Here is a 17309-nt window from a genome sequence, read left to right on the forward strand (position 1 = left end):
GCCACGATAACTACTCCTAATCAAACCCTGTCTTTCCAAATGCATGTATATCTGATCCCTCAGCATCTTCTCAAGTAACTTACCTACCATAGATGTTAGTCTTACTGGTCTATAGTACCCAGGCTTTTCTTTGCAGCCCTTCTCGAATAATGACACAACATTCGCTCCCCTCCAGTCTTCCAGGACCTCACCCCTGGCTAACGATGATGCAAAAATATCAGCCAGGGTCCCCACAATTTCTTTTCTAGCCTCTTGCAGTGTTCTTGGGTATATCTGGTCAGGACCAGGAGATTTATCCACCTTCATACATTCTCATAGCTCCTCTACTGCGATATGGACTGTCCCCAAGATATCACTACTAACGTCCCCAAGTTCCCAAGTCTTCATGTCTTTTTTCACGATAAACATAGAGGAGAAATATTCATCGAGATCCTCACCCATCTCCTGCGGTTCTAAAGATACATGTCCACTTTGGTTCTTGAGGGGCCGTATTCTCTCTCTAGTTATTCTTTTTCCTTTAATGTACTTAAGAACTGTTTTGGATTCAGCCTTGGCTGAGGAGATTAGGGATCTCGTGCCCCGTTTTCGCCCTCCTGATTTCCTTCTTCAATAAGCTTCTGTATTCCCTGTATACCTCCAGGGATTCCAGTTAATCAATAATTACAGGCCTTGCCATTAATATGTTATGATGTGGAGGTGCCAGTATTGGACTGGGGTAGACAAAGTTAAAAATCACACAACACTAGGTTCTAGTCCAATAGGTTTATTTGGAAGAACGAAAGTTGCAATTAATGTTTAAAACAGATAAGAAAAAATGCTACAGAAAAGTAACTTTCTTTTTGGAAAGACATTAGTCGTATTATGTATGATATGGAAACAATTGTTCCTATACATTTACCCATTATTTGTTTTCATCTTTGATAACTTAAACTACAGAGCTGAAAGAAATGTCTCAGTATTTTAGTTTTAGTAAATACACTTGTTAACATATAAACTGAAATCATTTTAATAGCTTAAACAGGTACTTCTTTTACACTATATTTACAAACCACTTAATGAGCATAACTAGCAGCATGTGACACTGATGTGGAGTGGTCTATTGAGGGAATTATAAAATAATTTGAGTCTTGCAAAAAACAGATTTATAATTCTATTATGTATGTAGATCTAATCTGTTTTTAAAATGGATACGAAGAACTGTACAAAATGGTTTCCAGAAGTCATGTGACTATTCTTATGGATTCAGTGGGAATTGGGACCTGACTGTACTAACCTCAAAAAGAACCACAACAGACCTTTTGAAATTCAAATGAACACGGCCAAGGATAAACAGAAACTCCTTTCATTAATTTCCCTGGAGGTGCTAAGAGCTTTGCCTTGCTTACATACACTCCAGTCCCATGCAGGACAATGGGCAAATTGCTTTGCCTATCACAAGGTTTACAGGAAGAAACATCCAATCCAGTGGCTGTGACTGTTAAATTATTAATGACCTCAACTTAAAAAACACAATAGAATTTTATATGCTTCAGATCCAGAGTCACGTGGCACCCAATGTAGAAGCAGAATGCAATAGTTGTGCATTAGCACCCATTGCAAGTTTTGAACTACAGAGAGCTCTGTCTGACAGTAACCATTTTGTGCACTGTCCTTTGGAGCAACATTTTGAAGGAGTCACTGCTTCTCAACAGGGGGCCAGAAGGAAGTATTCAGGCCTGCAATACTAAACCAGACTATGGAACCTCAATCTTCAACATAGAAAGAGACTCTTGGACAAAGCCAGCTCTGCAACAATAGTAGAGACCGACCTCATTTTCATTTTCATGTGTCACTTTTATCCTTACTTAGTTTAAATCTTTATTTCAATGTTTTAGCTAATTATATCAGCAGTTTTTAATTAAATATCTTTCAGCCATAGCTGTACAGTAAACACTAACCTTTGACTATGTTTAAAGCATTAAGCTGTCCTGCTGGTTATTTGTAAATTGAAACACTCACAAGCTAACATGGTGCTATAAAAGGCCTTATACAAAATCTTTAATTCTTGGACAACACTTGGGCTGTGATTGTGACAGATTCAGTAATAAGAATATAACTAGAATAAAACAGCCGATTCCACTCCGAAAATCTCCACACAGTCTGACAGGAGAAATTGAAATTGCTGTGAATCAGCCTGTGTGCTGAACCAAGATATGCTGATGACAATTTGCTGCCTAAATTTCAAATCCACTTTTTTTTTAGTTATTGACCGACCTGCTGTACAATGCTAACATTTACATTTTTTGAAGTTATAAATAAATCACTTTGTCACTCTCTACAAACATTTACCAGCTACCCTACCTCCCGCACATCTTAATTTAATTCACCATAGACCATGCTCCCCAGATTCCAGTCACCACGTGCTGTGTATTCCTATTCCAGAAATCTTGCGGGTCTTCATCTCCACCCTGTAGCCTCTATGTGACCCAGGAATAAGGATTGTATTGGTCTGTTACACTGTGTTACCTCACCACAGGCAAATAATTCTCTTTCATGCATCAGTGACTCACTTGTACAGAATCACCACACTATCATAATGTACTTGACAGCTCAATGCAGAACTTGGCAAATAATTGAAGGACAGACAGACATCTCCTGCCTGCCTTCAAATAATGACAACCCCTGGCAGGGTTCTGTCTAGATTTCAATAACCTTATCTCAACCTCCATTATTTTTGCGATGATTCAATTACTTCTCATATCCAAAATGGAATTAAAATGGATTAATCAGTCCAGTCTGTCTTAACTAGGTACCTACCAGTTATATCAACTATTGGAAAGCTTTACGATGGCTGATATTGGATTGATATTGCCTGTTAGCAGTGCTGTCACACAGCACTCACCTTCAGCTCAGTCCCTTTGCTGTCTGTGTTGCAGGGAGCTACACCAAGGGTATTGAACTGGCTATTCAGAAGTGTTCAAGATGTTCAGATAGTCCAGTTAAGACCGAGTGACCAAGAATATTATTTGCAGAGGTCAAGACATCACATGCAATCAGATCATCTCTAGTGTTCTGTCTCAGTGCCTAGGTTTGATGAAAGTTAAAAATCACACAACACCAGATTATAATCCAACAGGTTTATTTGGAAGCACTAGCTTTCTAAGCACTGCTCCTTCATCAGATAGCTATTGGACTATAACCTGGTGTTGTGTGATTTTTAACTTTGTCCATCCCAGTCCAACACTGGCACCTCCATATCATAGGTTTGAAGAGTTAGTGGCTGTTTCTCACTATATATATTTAACACCGTGGCAGTAACCGGTGTTTTTCTCCCACGCCATCTTAAACCCATTCATGATGCAACTTAAAGCACAGAAATGAATGAAGTCAGCCCCGGTCTCTTGCAGATGCTGATTACCCAGCACCATCAGATTGCCTGAATTACCTTTCTTCATCCACTTCATGTTCAATCCAACTTGGTTATTTGCAAATTTATATCTGATGTGTATGCTATGCTGCAAATTTTATTTCCCTGTCACATTTCTCATGAGTGCTATTGCATTAACCTTGGCATTTGTTTTGACTTTATTTCAGCACATTAAATCCTTCTATGCAATCATTTGGCACTTTGAAAACAAGTTACCCCTGATATTATTCAGTTGATGAATCAGAATCCCATCTTCAGCTTTGTAAATGAGTAGCTATTTTCTTTATATTACATCTGTTTCATCTCTTGCTACAGCAAATCATTGATTTTGAAATTTTTGTTCTTGTTTTGAATGTATTGCAGTGGTCTCACCTTTTTCTACTTCTCTAACCTTCTCCAACCCTAAAACAAACCACAATCTGTACATTCCTCTAGTTCTGGCCATCGTGTAACCCCAGTTTTAGTCATTTTACCATTACCCATATCTGCAGCAACCTGGGTGCTAAGCTGTTGACTTACAATGCTTCTCCACCTTTTTATATTTCTCTCCTTGCTTAAAATGTTCCTTAAAACCACTGTTTGACAAATTCCTGGTGACATGCCAAATAGTTCCACATCTGAGATGGTATCAAATTTTATTGTGAAGGGACCTGGTAAATCTTCAGGTTATAAAAGCCACTATAGATAGCAAACCTTTTAACAGCTTAATTCCTTGTTTCCTTTGAAGTAATTTTTCAGATTCACCAATTCTGGATGTCTGGAATTATACTTATCTAAAAGGTCAATCTTAGTCACTTCCTTTCAAGTCTGAACAGTTTGTGACAACAGTTGCCCTTCAATATTTCTGTGATTCACATCCTTCTGTTTATCAGTGGTTTTGATTGTATGGGGTGGGCAGATAGAATACATCTACTCATGTTTAGGACCCTGTATGTTCAGGTCCTCCCCAGTCTGTAGCCCTTCCACCACAATGTGGGAGTGTCAGATTTTCAGTCCCAGCTCCTCTAAGGGGCACTTCTTTCTGTTCCCCAGCAAATATCTTATTCATCTACGGTTTTACTCTCAAGTCCTCATTTGCCAAGTTAAAACTGCGTTTCACAATCCATCACAACACTTCACTTTCCTCCAATGATATAGCAAGTATTTTACTTCAATGAAGGTCAGTTTGTACTGGCTGTCTGACAGTTAATGTGCTGTTTGATCTCTCAGTCTATGTTATTTTAATTGGTTTGCCTAAAGGTTCTGAGGGCAGATGGATATTGATGCTCTTTTCTCCAGGGTTCTGTCTGTATCACAAACTGAGAGGTTCAGTGTGTGACACTCACTCTATTCTTGGACCCTCTTTTTAAAAGACTGGAAGGCGTCAGACACACATTTACTGAAAGTTCTCATGCCTGCAATCTGCAATTAGGAATGCAGATGGTATGTAATCCAAAGAAGGATTGGGGTATATGAGTAAGGAAGTTTTACTGCAATTATAAAGGGCCATAGTGAGACTCCACTTGGAGTACAGTGTACAGTTTTCATCTTAAACAGGGAGGAAGATACTTGCCTTAGAATTGAAGATGTAATGAAGATTCACTAGCTTGATTTGTGGAATAATGAGATTGTCCTATGTGGAGAGATTGAGTGGAATTGGCTAATATTCTCTGGGGTTTGGAAAAATGAGTGGTGATTTAATCAAAATATATTATCTTTTTAAGGGGCTTGATGGGTCAGATGGTCAGAAAATATACTCTCCAGCTTTGAGTCTAGGATTCGGGTCACAGTTTTACCATTAGACTTTACACATGGAGGATTAGGTTGAGATGAAATTTCTTTTCTACAAAGGTTTGGATCTTTGGATTATCCACCCCAGTCACCTGAGTCATTTCGGATATATCAAACAGAGATTAATAGATCTTTGGTACTAGGTGAGATGGACACAGTATGGCGAAGTAGAGTCGGGGTGGAAGTTTAGCCACAATCTTATTAAAGGATGGAGCAGGTTCGAAGAGCAAAATGGCCAACACCTGAACTGGTTCATGTGTTCTATTCACTTATACAACATTGACTTGGATCTTTAGGTGGGCCCTGTAATGGTCGCTTGGTCTGCAGGTGTTCAGTGAGAGCTGGGTGTCAGATCAGTGGAACTTTGTGTGGGAGACAATATTGATGGCAGAGTTTTAGACAAGTTGTAATTTGTTTAGCATAGAACCCGGAAGCCTGGAGAAAACCGGAAATCTAATTCCCTTTTCTGCTGCTTTTGAAAGGCTGAATGGTGTAGGAGAGGATGAGGAATTGATAAGATTCTGATAGTGTACCAGTGAAATGTCAATGGTATGTGAAAAGATCCAAGATGGTGCTGAAACAAGGAGCCTTTTTGCAAGTTCTCTTCAGCAGATCTTATCCTCACATTTCTTACAATCGTTATCTGTATGTCCTTGTTTGTTATGATCTGCTTGTACTGCTTACAAAACAAAACTTTTCACTGCACTTAGGTTCATGTGACAACAATAAACCAAATCAAATCAAAACTGACTCAATCTGCACCAGCAATAGATAGATTCAGTCAAATGGGTTCAGGTCTTGGGTGGGTGAATGGAGTGTTATTGGGAAGTCACTGAGGTGAATGAAGTGAAGATTGGGGAAAGGGATGTTGTTGTAGAACTTATATTGTTAACGTGATATGTAAGGTGGATTCCATGGAAACAAAGCAGGGTGAATCAAGTCTTGATGGGAAGATGGGAAAGAGGGAGAATGAGCTGGGCTGGATGGGAGAGGTAGGGTGAATAATTGATTGAGTGTGGGACGCTGGTTGATGAATGCTAAGAGGAGTGTGATGAAACATTGAGATTTAAGATTTTTAATCTATTAATGCTCTTACCAACAATAACTGCACATGCTGGCAAAAGACAAGCATGCGACATTGTGTACTCGGAACATCTCAACCTCATAGTTGATGTACTGGTGCTAATTTCAAAATTGCCTCCCTCCTGAACAGTCTGTTTTTCAATACATTGGTGCGTTATCTTTAAGGAACAATGATGCTAATGTTAACCAAATCATGAAAACTCCCAATAAGAGCTTGGATTGGATCAGTCAGTGCCAATACTTCAGACGGAGGGACATAGACATTTTGGAAGATGGAGGGATTGCTGTACAATCTGCACTGGTTCATGTGTTCTATTCACTTATACAACATTGACTTGGACTCTCTGTGTGGTGAAGGCTCTTCACATTAATGCAGAGTCCTGAGGGCAGGTTCTAAAGAAAAAGAAGGAAGCAATAACCAGACACTAATGTTGGATGACATTTGCACTCTGAAGATATGTTGTAAAACAAAGCACTGCAGGGAGAAACTGTAACAATCCAAATGTATGGTTGCAGGTTGCATTCAAATGAGTGAGGCCCAGTGTAGAATAAGTATGTAGAACCACAGAATGGACATCAGAGGCCAGAAACAGTGTGATCCATGTTGGATTAGGTCAGAGCATTGTTCAGGATTGAGTTTTAAGGTTTGAGAAATTTGGCTTGAGCAGTAGGGTAAAATGAATGTTATCAGATTGTCAGTCTGTTGGACGCAACACATGATTTCATGAACTGCAAAGAATGTGAAAGTTCAGTAACGATGATTTACCAAGTGACTGATTTGATTCAACCCTTTTCACATAACTGGCTAGGACCTATTTTGTACCCATCGTGTTTTGTTGATGAAAATTCATTAAAAATAGTTAAAATTAATGACATCTAAACAATGGGCCAAAAAATCATTTTGAAAACTGGCTCGCATCTTGATTTCAGAAATTTCATAATGTCCAGTCCCACATTGGAGAAATATGGCCAAATTCAGCCATGATCCATGAATCCGAAACATTTCCATGATTTAGATACACATTGCCTTGAGAAAGATTTTAAAACAACATGATGCAAGATTCAAATACTGACTTTTATTAACTTCTCAAATATGTAGTAACAGAATAAAAGACTGCCTCCTGGATTAAGATATTTCAGCAGCAATGATTATTTAAAGATTTACATATTGACCAATTGCCTATATAATTGGGCAAATGGTCATGTTTTTTTAAGCTTACCTGTGACAAGGCAATTTTGTATTCGTTGCCTCATAATTAGAGATGGGACTTTTTTATTAAATTCTTTGACAAGGTTATTTGTACCTGATTTATCGATGTCATGACACCATAAAATGAGCAGTATAATTTTAGGACAAGAGATGATTCAACATTTGAGTTTACTTTGACATTTAATTAGATCATGGCTAATCCATACCTCAATGATATGATCACTGTTACTGACTCCCGGCAAAAGCAATTTTAAATGATATAGAGGTCATGCTTGGCTGTGAAGCCCTCAACTGTCAAAAGTCTTCTATGTTCATAAGAATTGGTGGCAGCAGGAGGCCATTTGGACACTGAAATCTGGTTCACTATCCAATAAGGATCATATTTGATCTTACTGTGGTCTTAACTCCACTTTCTCACCTGTCACCATATCCCTCACTTTCTTGTAGATTTAGAATCAGTCCTTACTTAGACTTTAATATTTTCAATAATCTAGACTCCACTGGTCTCTGGGGAAGAGAATTCCAAGTGTTAATGACCCTCTAAGAAGCTGCTTTTCTCCCCACTATGACTCCATTTTGAAGCTTGAAATTGCTGCAGCCTCTAATTGCGAGAGCAGGAGTCTGTTTTGGGGTGTGGGGGGGGGGAAGCATTGCTGTTCTAACTCGGTCAGAACTCTACCACAGAGCATGTGAATGCAAAGTTTCAGCTCACGACCCTGCTTGGGGTTCCAACCTCTGTTTGGGAAGCTGTGCCCAACAAGAAGAAATTCCTTCTCGCTTCTCTGTCTTAAATGGGAGAGCCTTTGTTTTAGGAAAGAGGACATCCTTTCAGCATCTACCCTGTTAGACACCCCCTGATATTTCAATAACATCATCTTTCATTTTCTAAACCTGGATGAACTAAAGACGTAAAGTACTCAACCTTTTCTGGTAGGAGAATCCTGTTATCCCAGAATCAGACTAGTGAAATCTCTCTGAAGTGATTCCAACATAAAGGATAACTTGGGAGACCTAAAGTTAATGTGTTGACTAATCAATTGAAGACTAAGTGAGTGAGATACAGAGATGTTGACAGCACTATATGCCAGCAAAAAGAAGTGTAAAAATGGTCAAGAACAAAAACCAAGCATGACTAACAACAGTTGCTTACTCATTCTCAGTTTCTATGCATGCTGAGTTTGTACTGTCTTTTTAATTCTATCCCAAGGTTGCGTGGAATCCTCAATTCTTAAAACAAACTCTTTTAATTCTTTCTCTTAAAAGGTTTTAGCACAGAAGAGACCTATTTTAGACAACAAAATCTATTCACCAAACTACAAATAAATTTTAATTAACAATGTCTTTAAGTAATAAAGTTTAAAAAAAAATCACACAACACCAGGTTATAGTCCAGCACGTATATTTGGAAGCACTAGCTTTCGGAGCACTGCTCCTTATCAGGTAGCAGTGAAACAAGATCATAAGACACAGAATTTATAGCAAAAGATTACAGTGTCATGCAACTGAAATAATATATTGAACAAGGAGAAAGTGAGGACTGCAGATGCTGGAGCTCAGAGTCGAGAGTGTGGTGCTAGAAAAGCAGAGCAGGTCAGGCAGCATCTGAGGAGCAGGAGAATTCCTGATGAAGGGCTTATGCCCGAAACGTTGATTCTCCTACTCCTTGGATGCTGCCTGACCTGCTGTGCTTTTCCAGCACCACACTCTCGACTCTGATGTATTGAACAAACTTAGATTGCTGTTAAGTCTGTCATCTTTTAGAATGGGTTGCAAAAACCACTGAAGTGTTCCCTGACTGGGAGGGAACACCCCTGTCTGGCGATTGTTGAGCGTTGTCCATTCATCTGATGTCATAGCGTCTGCTTGGTCTCAGTTGGTGAACACTTCAGTGGTTAGGGACTTCAGTGGTTAGTGCTTTGGATGTTCAGATGACCATCCTCTAAGGCAGACTTCGGGATACATAACAACACAAAAGCTGATAGCCAAGTTCGGAACCCATGATGATGGCCTCTACCCGGGACCTTGGATTCATGTCACACAACAGGTGACCCCACTACACTATACACTCTCTACTCTCTCTATTGCTCACACACACACATTCTTACATCCTCACACAATCACTGCAGACTTTCTTTCATACACACACTCTTACATACACACACATCTTCTCACAGACTTATACTCTATCACATTCACACACACACTTTACTAAGCATGCACACGCGCAAACACACACTCTCACACTCAGGCACAACTTATATGCACTCTCTCTGTCTCTCATGCACATATATATACACCAATAAGTCAATGGGATGAACTTGCACTTGCAGAATTATATTTGCAGATACATTCTATTTTACTTAAAAAACGCACAACCTGCAGGCAGTCAGTGCAGGCAGTCAATCCATGGAATATTTTATAAATTCCTACTTGGAAATCGAACTAGTCTGACTCAAGATTGGGATACAGACAGTCTCTAACCTCACACCTTTAATGCATTGTCTGAGCTGAGATGTCACCTTTTTTTTTAATAAAACCTTATGTTATCTCGAAAATGTGACTTAAAAGAAGTTCTGGGATTTACATATTAATTAACCGAAACCTGCAACCCATTCTAAAAGATGAAAGACTTAACAGCAATCTAGGTTTGTTCAATATATTGTTTCACTTGCATGACACTGTAACTGTTTGCCCCAAATCCTGTGTCTTATGATCTTGTTTCACAGTTACCTGATGAAGGGGCAGCACTCAGAAAGCTAGTGCTTCCAAATAAACTTGTTGGACTATAGCCGGGTGTTGTGTGATTTTTAACTTTGTCTGCCCTAGTTAACACCAACTCCTCCACATCATTTCAATTAATAAACCGTGTTCACCAATACATTAATACTGCATGTATTCTGATAAATAGAGCTTTCAGAATTTCATCAAACCAGGCATATTGATATCCACTCATGCATCTGATTTCCAAACAATACTTTCCTTCAGTTTCTAAGTAAAGATTGTAGGAGGATACACACGGCACTTTCCCCAGTAGAATTCTACAATTCGATAATGGTGCATTTTAAACCAAAATAGTATCTGACTGACTGTCACAAATTAGCATAAGGCTCTGGAGAACTCGCACTTGTGGGGAGTACTGTATGAATTATCAATGGGCTAACTGTTTATTGTTTTGCAGAGGGAGTAAATAGCTCAACTTGCTGGTGTGACCTTGACAGACCGATGACGAATAAGGCATCTACTTTTCGCGTTTTGAAGAGCTAATTAACAGCCCAGCAGGAGTACGCCTGGCGATGAATGATGTTACCACAATGAATGACATGTCTACGGTCGATGATGAACTATTGGCTTCAACAACTATGGATCTCAATGGGGACCCCAACTACTCAGTGCCTATGGGAGCTGAGCAAAAAACTGTGTTTGCATTTGTAATTTTCTTATTGGTTTTCCTGATAATCCTGGTGGTTCGGTGTTTTCGGATATTGCTGGACCCCTACAGCAGGATGCCTGCTTCATCATGGTCTGATGGCAAAGACGGGCTGGAGAGGGGACAGTTCGACTATGCCTTGGTGTGAAGTCAGGAGTGATTTCTGAAGCCTTTGCCTCTGCTCAGCTGCTAATTCTATTTTCTGTTTTAGTTTACAAATAATTGGCTTCTTAATGTTTTGAAGGTACATTCTGGTCAAGATACAATCTGTTCCTTGAGCTTGCATTATTATCTAGGCACAGTCTCTTTCTTGGTCTTGCTCGCAGTGTTTTAAATCACTGGTACATGTGGTATAATGCAACATGAGTGACATTGTTAAATCAGCTTGCAGCTCTTGAATGGCAGAGTGTTTACTGTCCAGCTCTGGAACCTGGGGCTGTTGCAAACCAGTGACTGTACCCCTTTATTGGTTGTGTTCGGAATCATTTTCTCATTAGTGATTACAAAGAAGAACTTCAATTAGCTTGAACAGGGCATAGGGTTGTTTGTAATAACTCAAAAAATTAGAATGGGAATTCTCATTAGTGAAACAGCAGAGGAAAGCAGAGCAAAATATGCAGAAAGAGATAAAGAAATGGAGGGATCCAGAAAGACAGTGGGTGAAGTTGCTAATTAATTTCAGAACCGAGCTCTCTCAGAGCCAGGAGAAAAGCAAACGATGTCAAATTCTTAGATTGCTTTGCTAGCCAAAATGTTAGTTAGTATGATTAATGTTAAATTTGAAGAGGTTCTGAGTTTCCAGTTTTTAAAAGCTCCTTTGATCACTCAGTCTTGCCATAAACTGGTGTATCAATTGATCGAGACGACATGCCCGGCAAGCTGCAGAGCACAAGGACACACTTCCTGGAATTTTCTGGAAGATTGGATTTTTAATGGCATTCATGGAGCATAAATATCGCTGGCAAAGCCAGCATTTATTGTCCATCTCCATGGTCATCAAGAAGCTTGGTGCTTTCTTGAACTACAGTAATTCTTGTGGTATAGGCACATACCCATAGTGCAATTGGGGAGGGAGTTCCAGGATTTAACCCAATTGTGAAGTTAAGGCAACATTGTTCCAAATAGAACTTTCAGAATTTCAGTAAGCTGGCCATGTTGATATCCACTCATGCATCTGATTTCCAAACAATACTTTCCTTCAGTTTCTAAGTAAAGATTGTAGGAGGGTGCACACAACGCTCTCCCCAGTAGAATTCTACAATTCGATAGTTGTGCATTTTAAACCAAAATAGAATCTGACTGACTGTCACAAATTAGCATAAGGCTCTGGAGAAGTTGCGTTTGTGGGGAGTACTATTTAAATTATCTCGAGGAAAATTGGTTTGGAGGTTTGGAGGAAAAAGCTGCTTTGATCAGGATAATTGTTGTATTTTGGATCTTCTCCCATTCAGGGAAGTGGAGAATATTCCATCACTCTCTTAAATGAAACCATGTGGAGTGGTGGACAAGCACTGGGATGTTGGAAGATGCAGTACATCCCATAGATGTCTCAGCCTCTGACCTGCTTTTGTAGCCACGGTATTTATATGGCTGGTATTGTTACATTTCTGGTCACTGGTGACCCAGGATATTGATTGGGTGGGTTGCGGTGGAGGGATGGAGGGTAGAGGTGTGTCAATGATGGTAATGCCATTGACTGTACAAGGTGTTGGTGAGATTCTCTCTTGTTGGAGATAATCATTACCTGGCACTTGTATAAAACATTATTTGCCACTGTCAGCCCATTCCTAAATGTTCTCCATATCTTGCTGCATATGGACATGGATTATTTCAGTATCCAAGGAGTTGTGAATGGCATTGAACACTGTGCAAGCATCATACACATATTTATTTCTAACCTTGGAGGGAAGGCCATTGATTGAACAGCTGAAGATGATAGAGCTCTGAGGAGCTTTAAGGGCTCTTATGGTGCAGTGATTGTGTCCTTACCTCTGAGCTGGAAAGCCTGGGTTCAAGGTCACCTGTTCCTGAAGTGTGTGATAACTTCTCTTGAACAGATAGATTAAAAAATATCTACTCTGAGCAACTTCTGCAGGGGCTTCCTGAGATTGAGATGATTGGCCTCCAACAGCCATCTTCCTTTGTACGACTCCAATCAGTGGAGAATTATCTTTGATTCACACTGATTTCACTGCTGTTAAGACTTTAATGCCACAAATTGTTAAATACTTCCTTGATTTACCCTCACTTTATCTCTGGAATACAATTCTTTTGTTCATGTGCTGACTATGTTTTCAGTGAGGTCTGGAGCCAAGTGGTTTCCCTGGAAGACCCAACAGCATCAGTGAATCAGTTATTGCTGAGTAAATGCCATTTAGTAGCTCTGTTAATGATACGTTACGTCATTTTGCTGGTGATTTAGAATAGACTGATGGAGCGAAATTAGCTGGATTGGATTTCTTCTGCTTTTTGTGGCAAGGATGTACCTAGGTAATGTTTGCACATTGCCAGTTGATGCCAATGTTGTAGTTGTACTGGAACAGCTTGGCGAAGGATGTGATGAGGTCTGCAGAACAAGCCTCAGTATATCTTTAAAGTAAGATTCCAAATTCCCTGACTTTACTGAGAAGATCTTTGCATTGACTCAAAAGAGTCATTTACATTTCAATTTAGATTAGAATGAACTGTGTTTAGAATATATAGAACTAATATTGGTTAGTTCCAGCCTTATGGTTCTTAGTGGCTGTTTAGACAAGTATTATCCTTATGCTTTCTGGAGTGAAACACAAGGTCATGTAGTCCAGTCTTAAAAACAATGGTTCAGAAATCTCAAACTACATTGTGCATATGTGCACACATTGATTTTCTGTTAAGTCTAACTTCAGTTTATTTTATCAGAACCTCTCATTGTTGGTCTGAAGTGGAATGTTTAACCAAATTATGTACGCAATGAACTTAGCATAGGACAAAAACTCAGTGGTTAGCACTGCTGCTTCACAGCATCAGGAGCCCAAGTTCAATTCCATTCTTGGGTGACTGCATGGAGTTTGCACATTCTCCCTGTGTGTGAGTTTGCTCCGGTTTCCTCCCACTGTCCAGAGATGTGCGAGTTAGATGGATTGGTCATGCTAAATTGCCAACTGTGCGCAGGCTAGGTGGATTAGGCATGGAAAATGTAGGGATAGGGTGGGTCTGGGTGGGCTGCTGTTTGGATGGTTGGGATCAGCTGAATGGCCTGCTTCCATAATGTAGGCTGTAGCCATTTGTTAAAACAAAACCAATTTTCACATTTTGCATCAATAGGAAAAGTAGTGAGATGTTCAGTGTTTGCATCCATTGTGCCATTAAATTTGATAGTGACTGATTTGTCGTTTAAATTCATTTACCTGATATTGCTCCATATTCACTGTTGTCATTTTCCAATCTCAGTCTAGAAAACTTCATCTGATCCAAAAATGGCCGTAGATGCTGGTAGTGCATTCTACATTCTCACTGCCCAGTTGCTTTTACACGAAAACATTCATTCTGATTCAGTTCGTAATGGGGTGCTGTATTTTAAGATTGTATTGCCTGGTCTGGATTCCCTCATCAGATAGGGATGCGGAGGAAGTGAAACCTTATGAAGGGGATGGTAGCAGTATGGATATACATTAGTTAAAAGATAGGAAAGTGGTTATCAGAAGTTAATGTTGGGTGAGTTTCTCTCTCTCCCTCTCTGGTTTCCTCTGCAGAATCCTATCAAATATCTTGTTTCAATTCCAGACCAGACAACTGGATGTAAATTTCCTCCGAAAGGAACTATGTTAAGGGAGAATAGGACATATCATTCCCATTCCTACATCATGTATGTCTATTGCTCAAACATAGATATATATAACAATGACAGACAAGTTAAGACGTACCTGTTTATTTCAGCTGTCCTACACACTTGTGATACCCTTTACCCCACCTAAAAGCCATGTGCTCTAATGAGAGAGGAATAAAACCAGATTAAAAATGCAACATAGAGGGAAAAGCAGTGAAAAATTTCTCTCCGTCTCTCTTAGACATCATCCCCAAACATTTACTTGCCTCACCATTGATGCTCAGTAGCAGCAGAGTGTACCATCTACAAGCTGTTTTGCAGAAATTCACCAAATGTCATTAGACAGTATCTTCCAAACCAACAACCAACATTATGTGAGTTTGTCTAGACCAAACAGAATATAGCAGTTCAAGAATGCAGCATCTCCAGGGCAATTAGTGATAGGTAATAGATGCTGGCTCAGCTAACAACACGCACACCTTATTGAATGAATTTTAAAATATACTAATTGGCAACCTGACAGAATTCCTCATTTTGTGCATAGTTGAGGTTCCAGTGTACTCTTGGCTGGGTTTGGAAACCAAGAACAACATTAATACAAAGCACAGGAATATATATTGATTAGTTATGGCTCTGGGTCCACTCTACAAGATTCTTTATAGCCATTAGGGAATGGCACAGCTTTCAAATTAATTCTTAGATTGAACAGAACTATTAGGAGTACTGTTTGTGATCTGCTCAGCAGACTGTTACCGTGCATTAATGTCTGTTTCTGGGCAATTGGATTCCTTGATTTAAATTTATTGATTCAGTTTGTGCACAAGCAATTGCATTGTATGAAATCAATAAGTGTCGGATGCTCCTTATAAAAGGAAATGATTAACTTAGTTAAACTAATTAAGAGTTGAGAGGGGATGCCCAGCCTCTTAATCTCTAGCCACATAGCTATCTAATTCCCTCTGGGATAATTTTATGCTCAGAATGACCAGACAGAATGACAGGGATGGGTGTCTGAATCCACACTCTGGGGTGCTCCTTAATTCTAACAGGGTTAATTTTAGTCACTAGAGTCGACACAGATCTCAGCTGAGATATGAGATGACTCTTATTAAATCTATGTTTTATTCAAATCCCACCGCCCTGCTGATGTTGGAGGTCACCTCTTCCCCCAACAAGTATTTGTTTATTATTGTTAGAATATGGGCGGCATGGTGGCTCAGTGGTTAGCACTGCTGCCTCACAGCGCCCAGGTTCAATTCCAGCTTCGGGCGAGTGTCTGTGTGGAGTTTGCACATTCTCCCTGTGTCTACGTGGGTTTCCTCCGCGTGCTGCGGTTTCCTCCCACAGTCCAAAGATATGCAGGTGGATTGGCCATGCTAAATTACCCATAGTGTTAGGTGCCTTAGTCAGAGGGAATTGGGTCTGGGTGGGTTACTCTTCAGAGGGTCAGTGTGGATTTGTTAGGCCGAAGGGTCTGTTTCCACACTGTAGGGAATCTAATCTAATCTAATCTGATTGTTAGCACATTGATTGTTTGGAATATGAATGATATTGTTTCACAGCACAATAAAAATCAAAACACGAAGAGGTACAAACCTGTGTTCAGCTTTACTATCCAGTGATGTGGTGGTTATAATTGTTCTTACAGTTTACAAGCTGAGGACTAAAAGTGAATTTTCTTTATATAAAGATCCAATTCAAACATAACTCTGAGCCACTGTAATCTAAACCCTCACCTAAATCTATCATCCTAAATCTAATCCAATCCTTAATTCTAAACACTACAAAACAATAGTCTTAACAGCCCCAAACTTATCTGTAATGGAAGTTCCATCACTAATTATAACCCTGTCTCCAATCCGAATCCCTGCCATATTCCCACCCATTCCCAATATGAGCCTTCACTCTGGTCTTCTCCAGCTCTAATACAATCTCCATCCACAAATCTAATTCCCAAATTTAACCCTGGCTATAAATTCAACTTTAGTAATAACAATGAAGCCAAACATAATGGCTGTTCCTTGATGTTGCATTGTTGTTTCCAGGCTGGGTTCAACAATGGTCCAGGAGGTGCGTTGATCCACTTGGGGGGTGACAATGAGCTGCAATTTGGATCGTTAACTGCCTCATGGAGGGGAGATAGGTTGGGTTACTCTTACTGAATTGCAGAGAACTGTGGCTCAGTTGGTAACATTCTCACTTCTAAACCATGAGGTTGTAAGTTCAAAGTGTAAAGTTATGCTTGGATATGGTACTGAGAAAATACACTGCACTGTCAACAATGCAATCTATTTTTGGATGAGATGCTAAGAAACAGCCTTATCTACTCTCTTGGGTAGATGGAAAAGATCGCATCACACATTTTCAAAGAATAGCAAGGAGACAGCCTTGTACCCTAGTATTTATCCATCAACACCACAAACAAAAATCAGCTGATCTTATTATCACATTATTGGTTGTGGGAATTTGCTGTGTGCAAATTAAATGTCACATTGCAACAGTGACCACTCTTTAAAAGTACTTTGTTGACTGTAATGACCTCTAGAATGATCTATGTTCGTAAAAGCATTGAATGAATATGAATCTCTCTTTCTTTTGTTGGCATTGG

The 17309-nt window shown here is 39.6% G+C and overlaps 1 protein-coding gene across 8 annotated transcripts in view; it reads left to right on the forward strand.

Annotated features, from left to right (window-relative positions):
* Window positions 1-14077, forward strand: part of LOC140494598 (cortexin-1-like) — a 29049-nt gene extending 14972 nt beyond the window's left edge. For all 8 annotated transcript variants that reach the window (XM_072593945.1, XM_072593947.1, XM_072593948.1 and 5 more), the window contains one exon: window positions 10648-14077. In XM_072593945.1, the coding sequence (XP_072450046.1) occupies window positions 10763-11044 (282 nt within the window). In that variant the 5' untranslated portion in view covers window positions 10648-10762 and the 3' untranslated portion in view covers window positions 11045-14077. The remainder of the gene's footprint in view (window positions 1-10647) is intronic.
* The last annotated feature ends 3232 nt before the right edge of the window (window positions 14078-17309 follow it).

The sequence above is a fragment of the Chiloscyllium punctatum genome, chromosome 24 (genome assembly GCF_047496795.1).
Source record: "Chiloscyllium punctatum isolate Juve2018m chromosome 24, sChiPun1.3, whole genome shotgun sequence".
In the NCBI taxonomy this organism is placed as follows: Eukaryota; Metazoa; Chordata; class Chondrichthyes; order Orectolobiformes; family Hemiscylliidae; genus Chiloscyllium; species Chiloscyllium punctatum.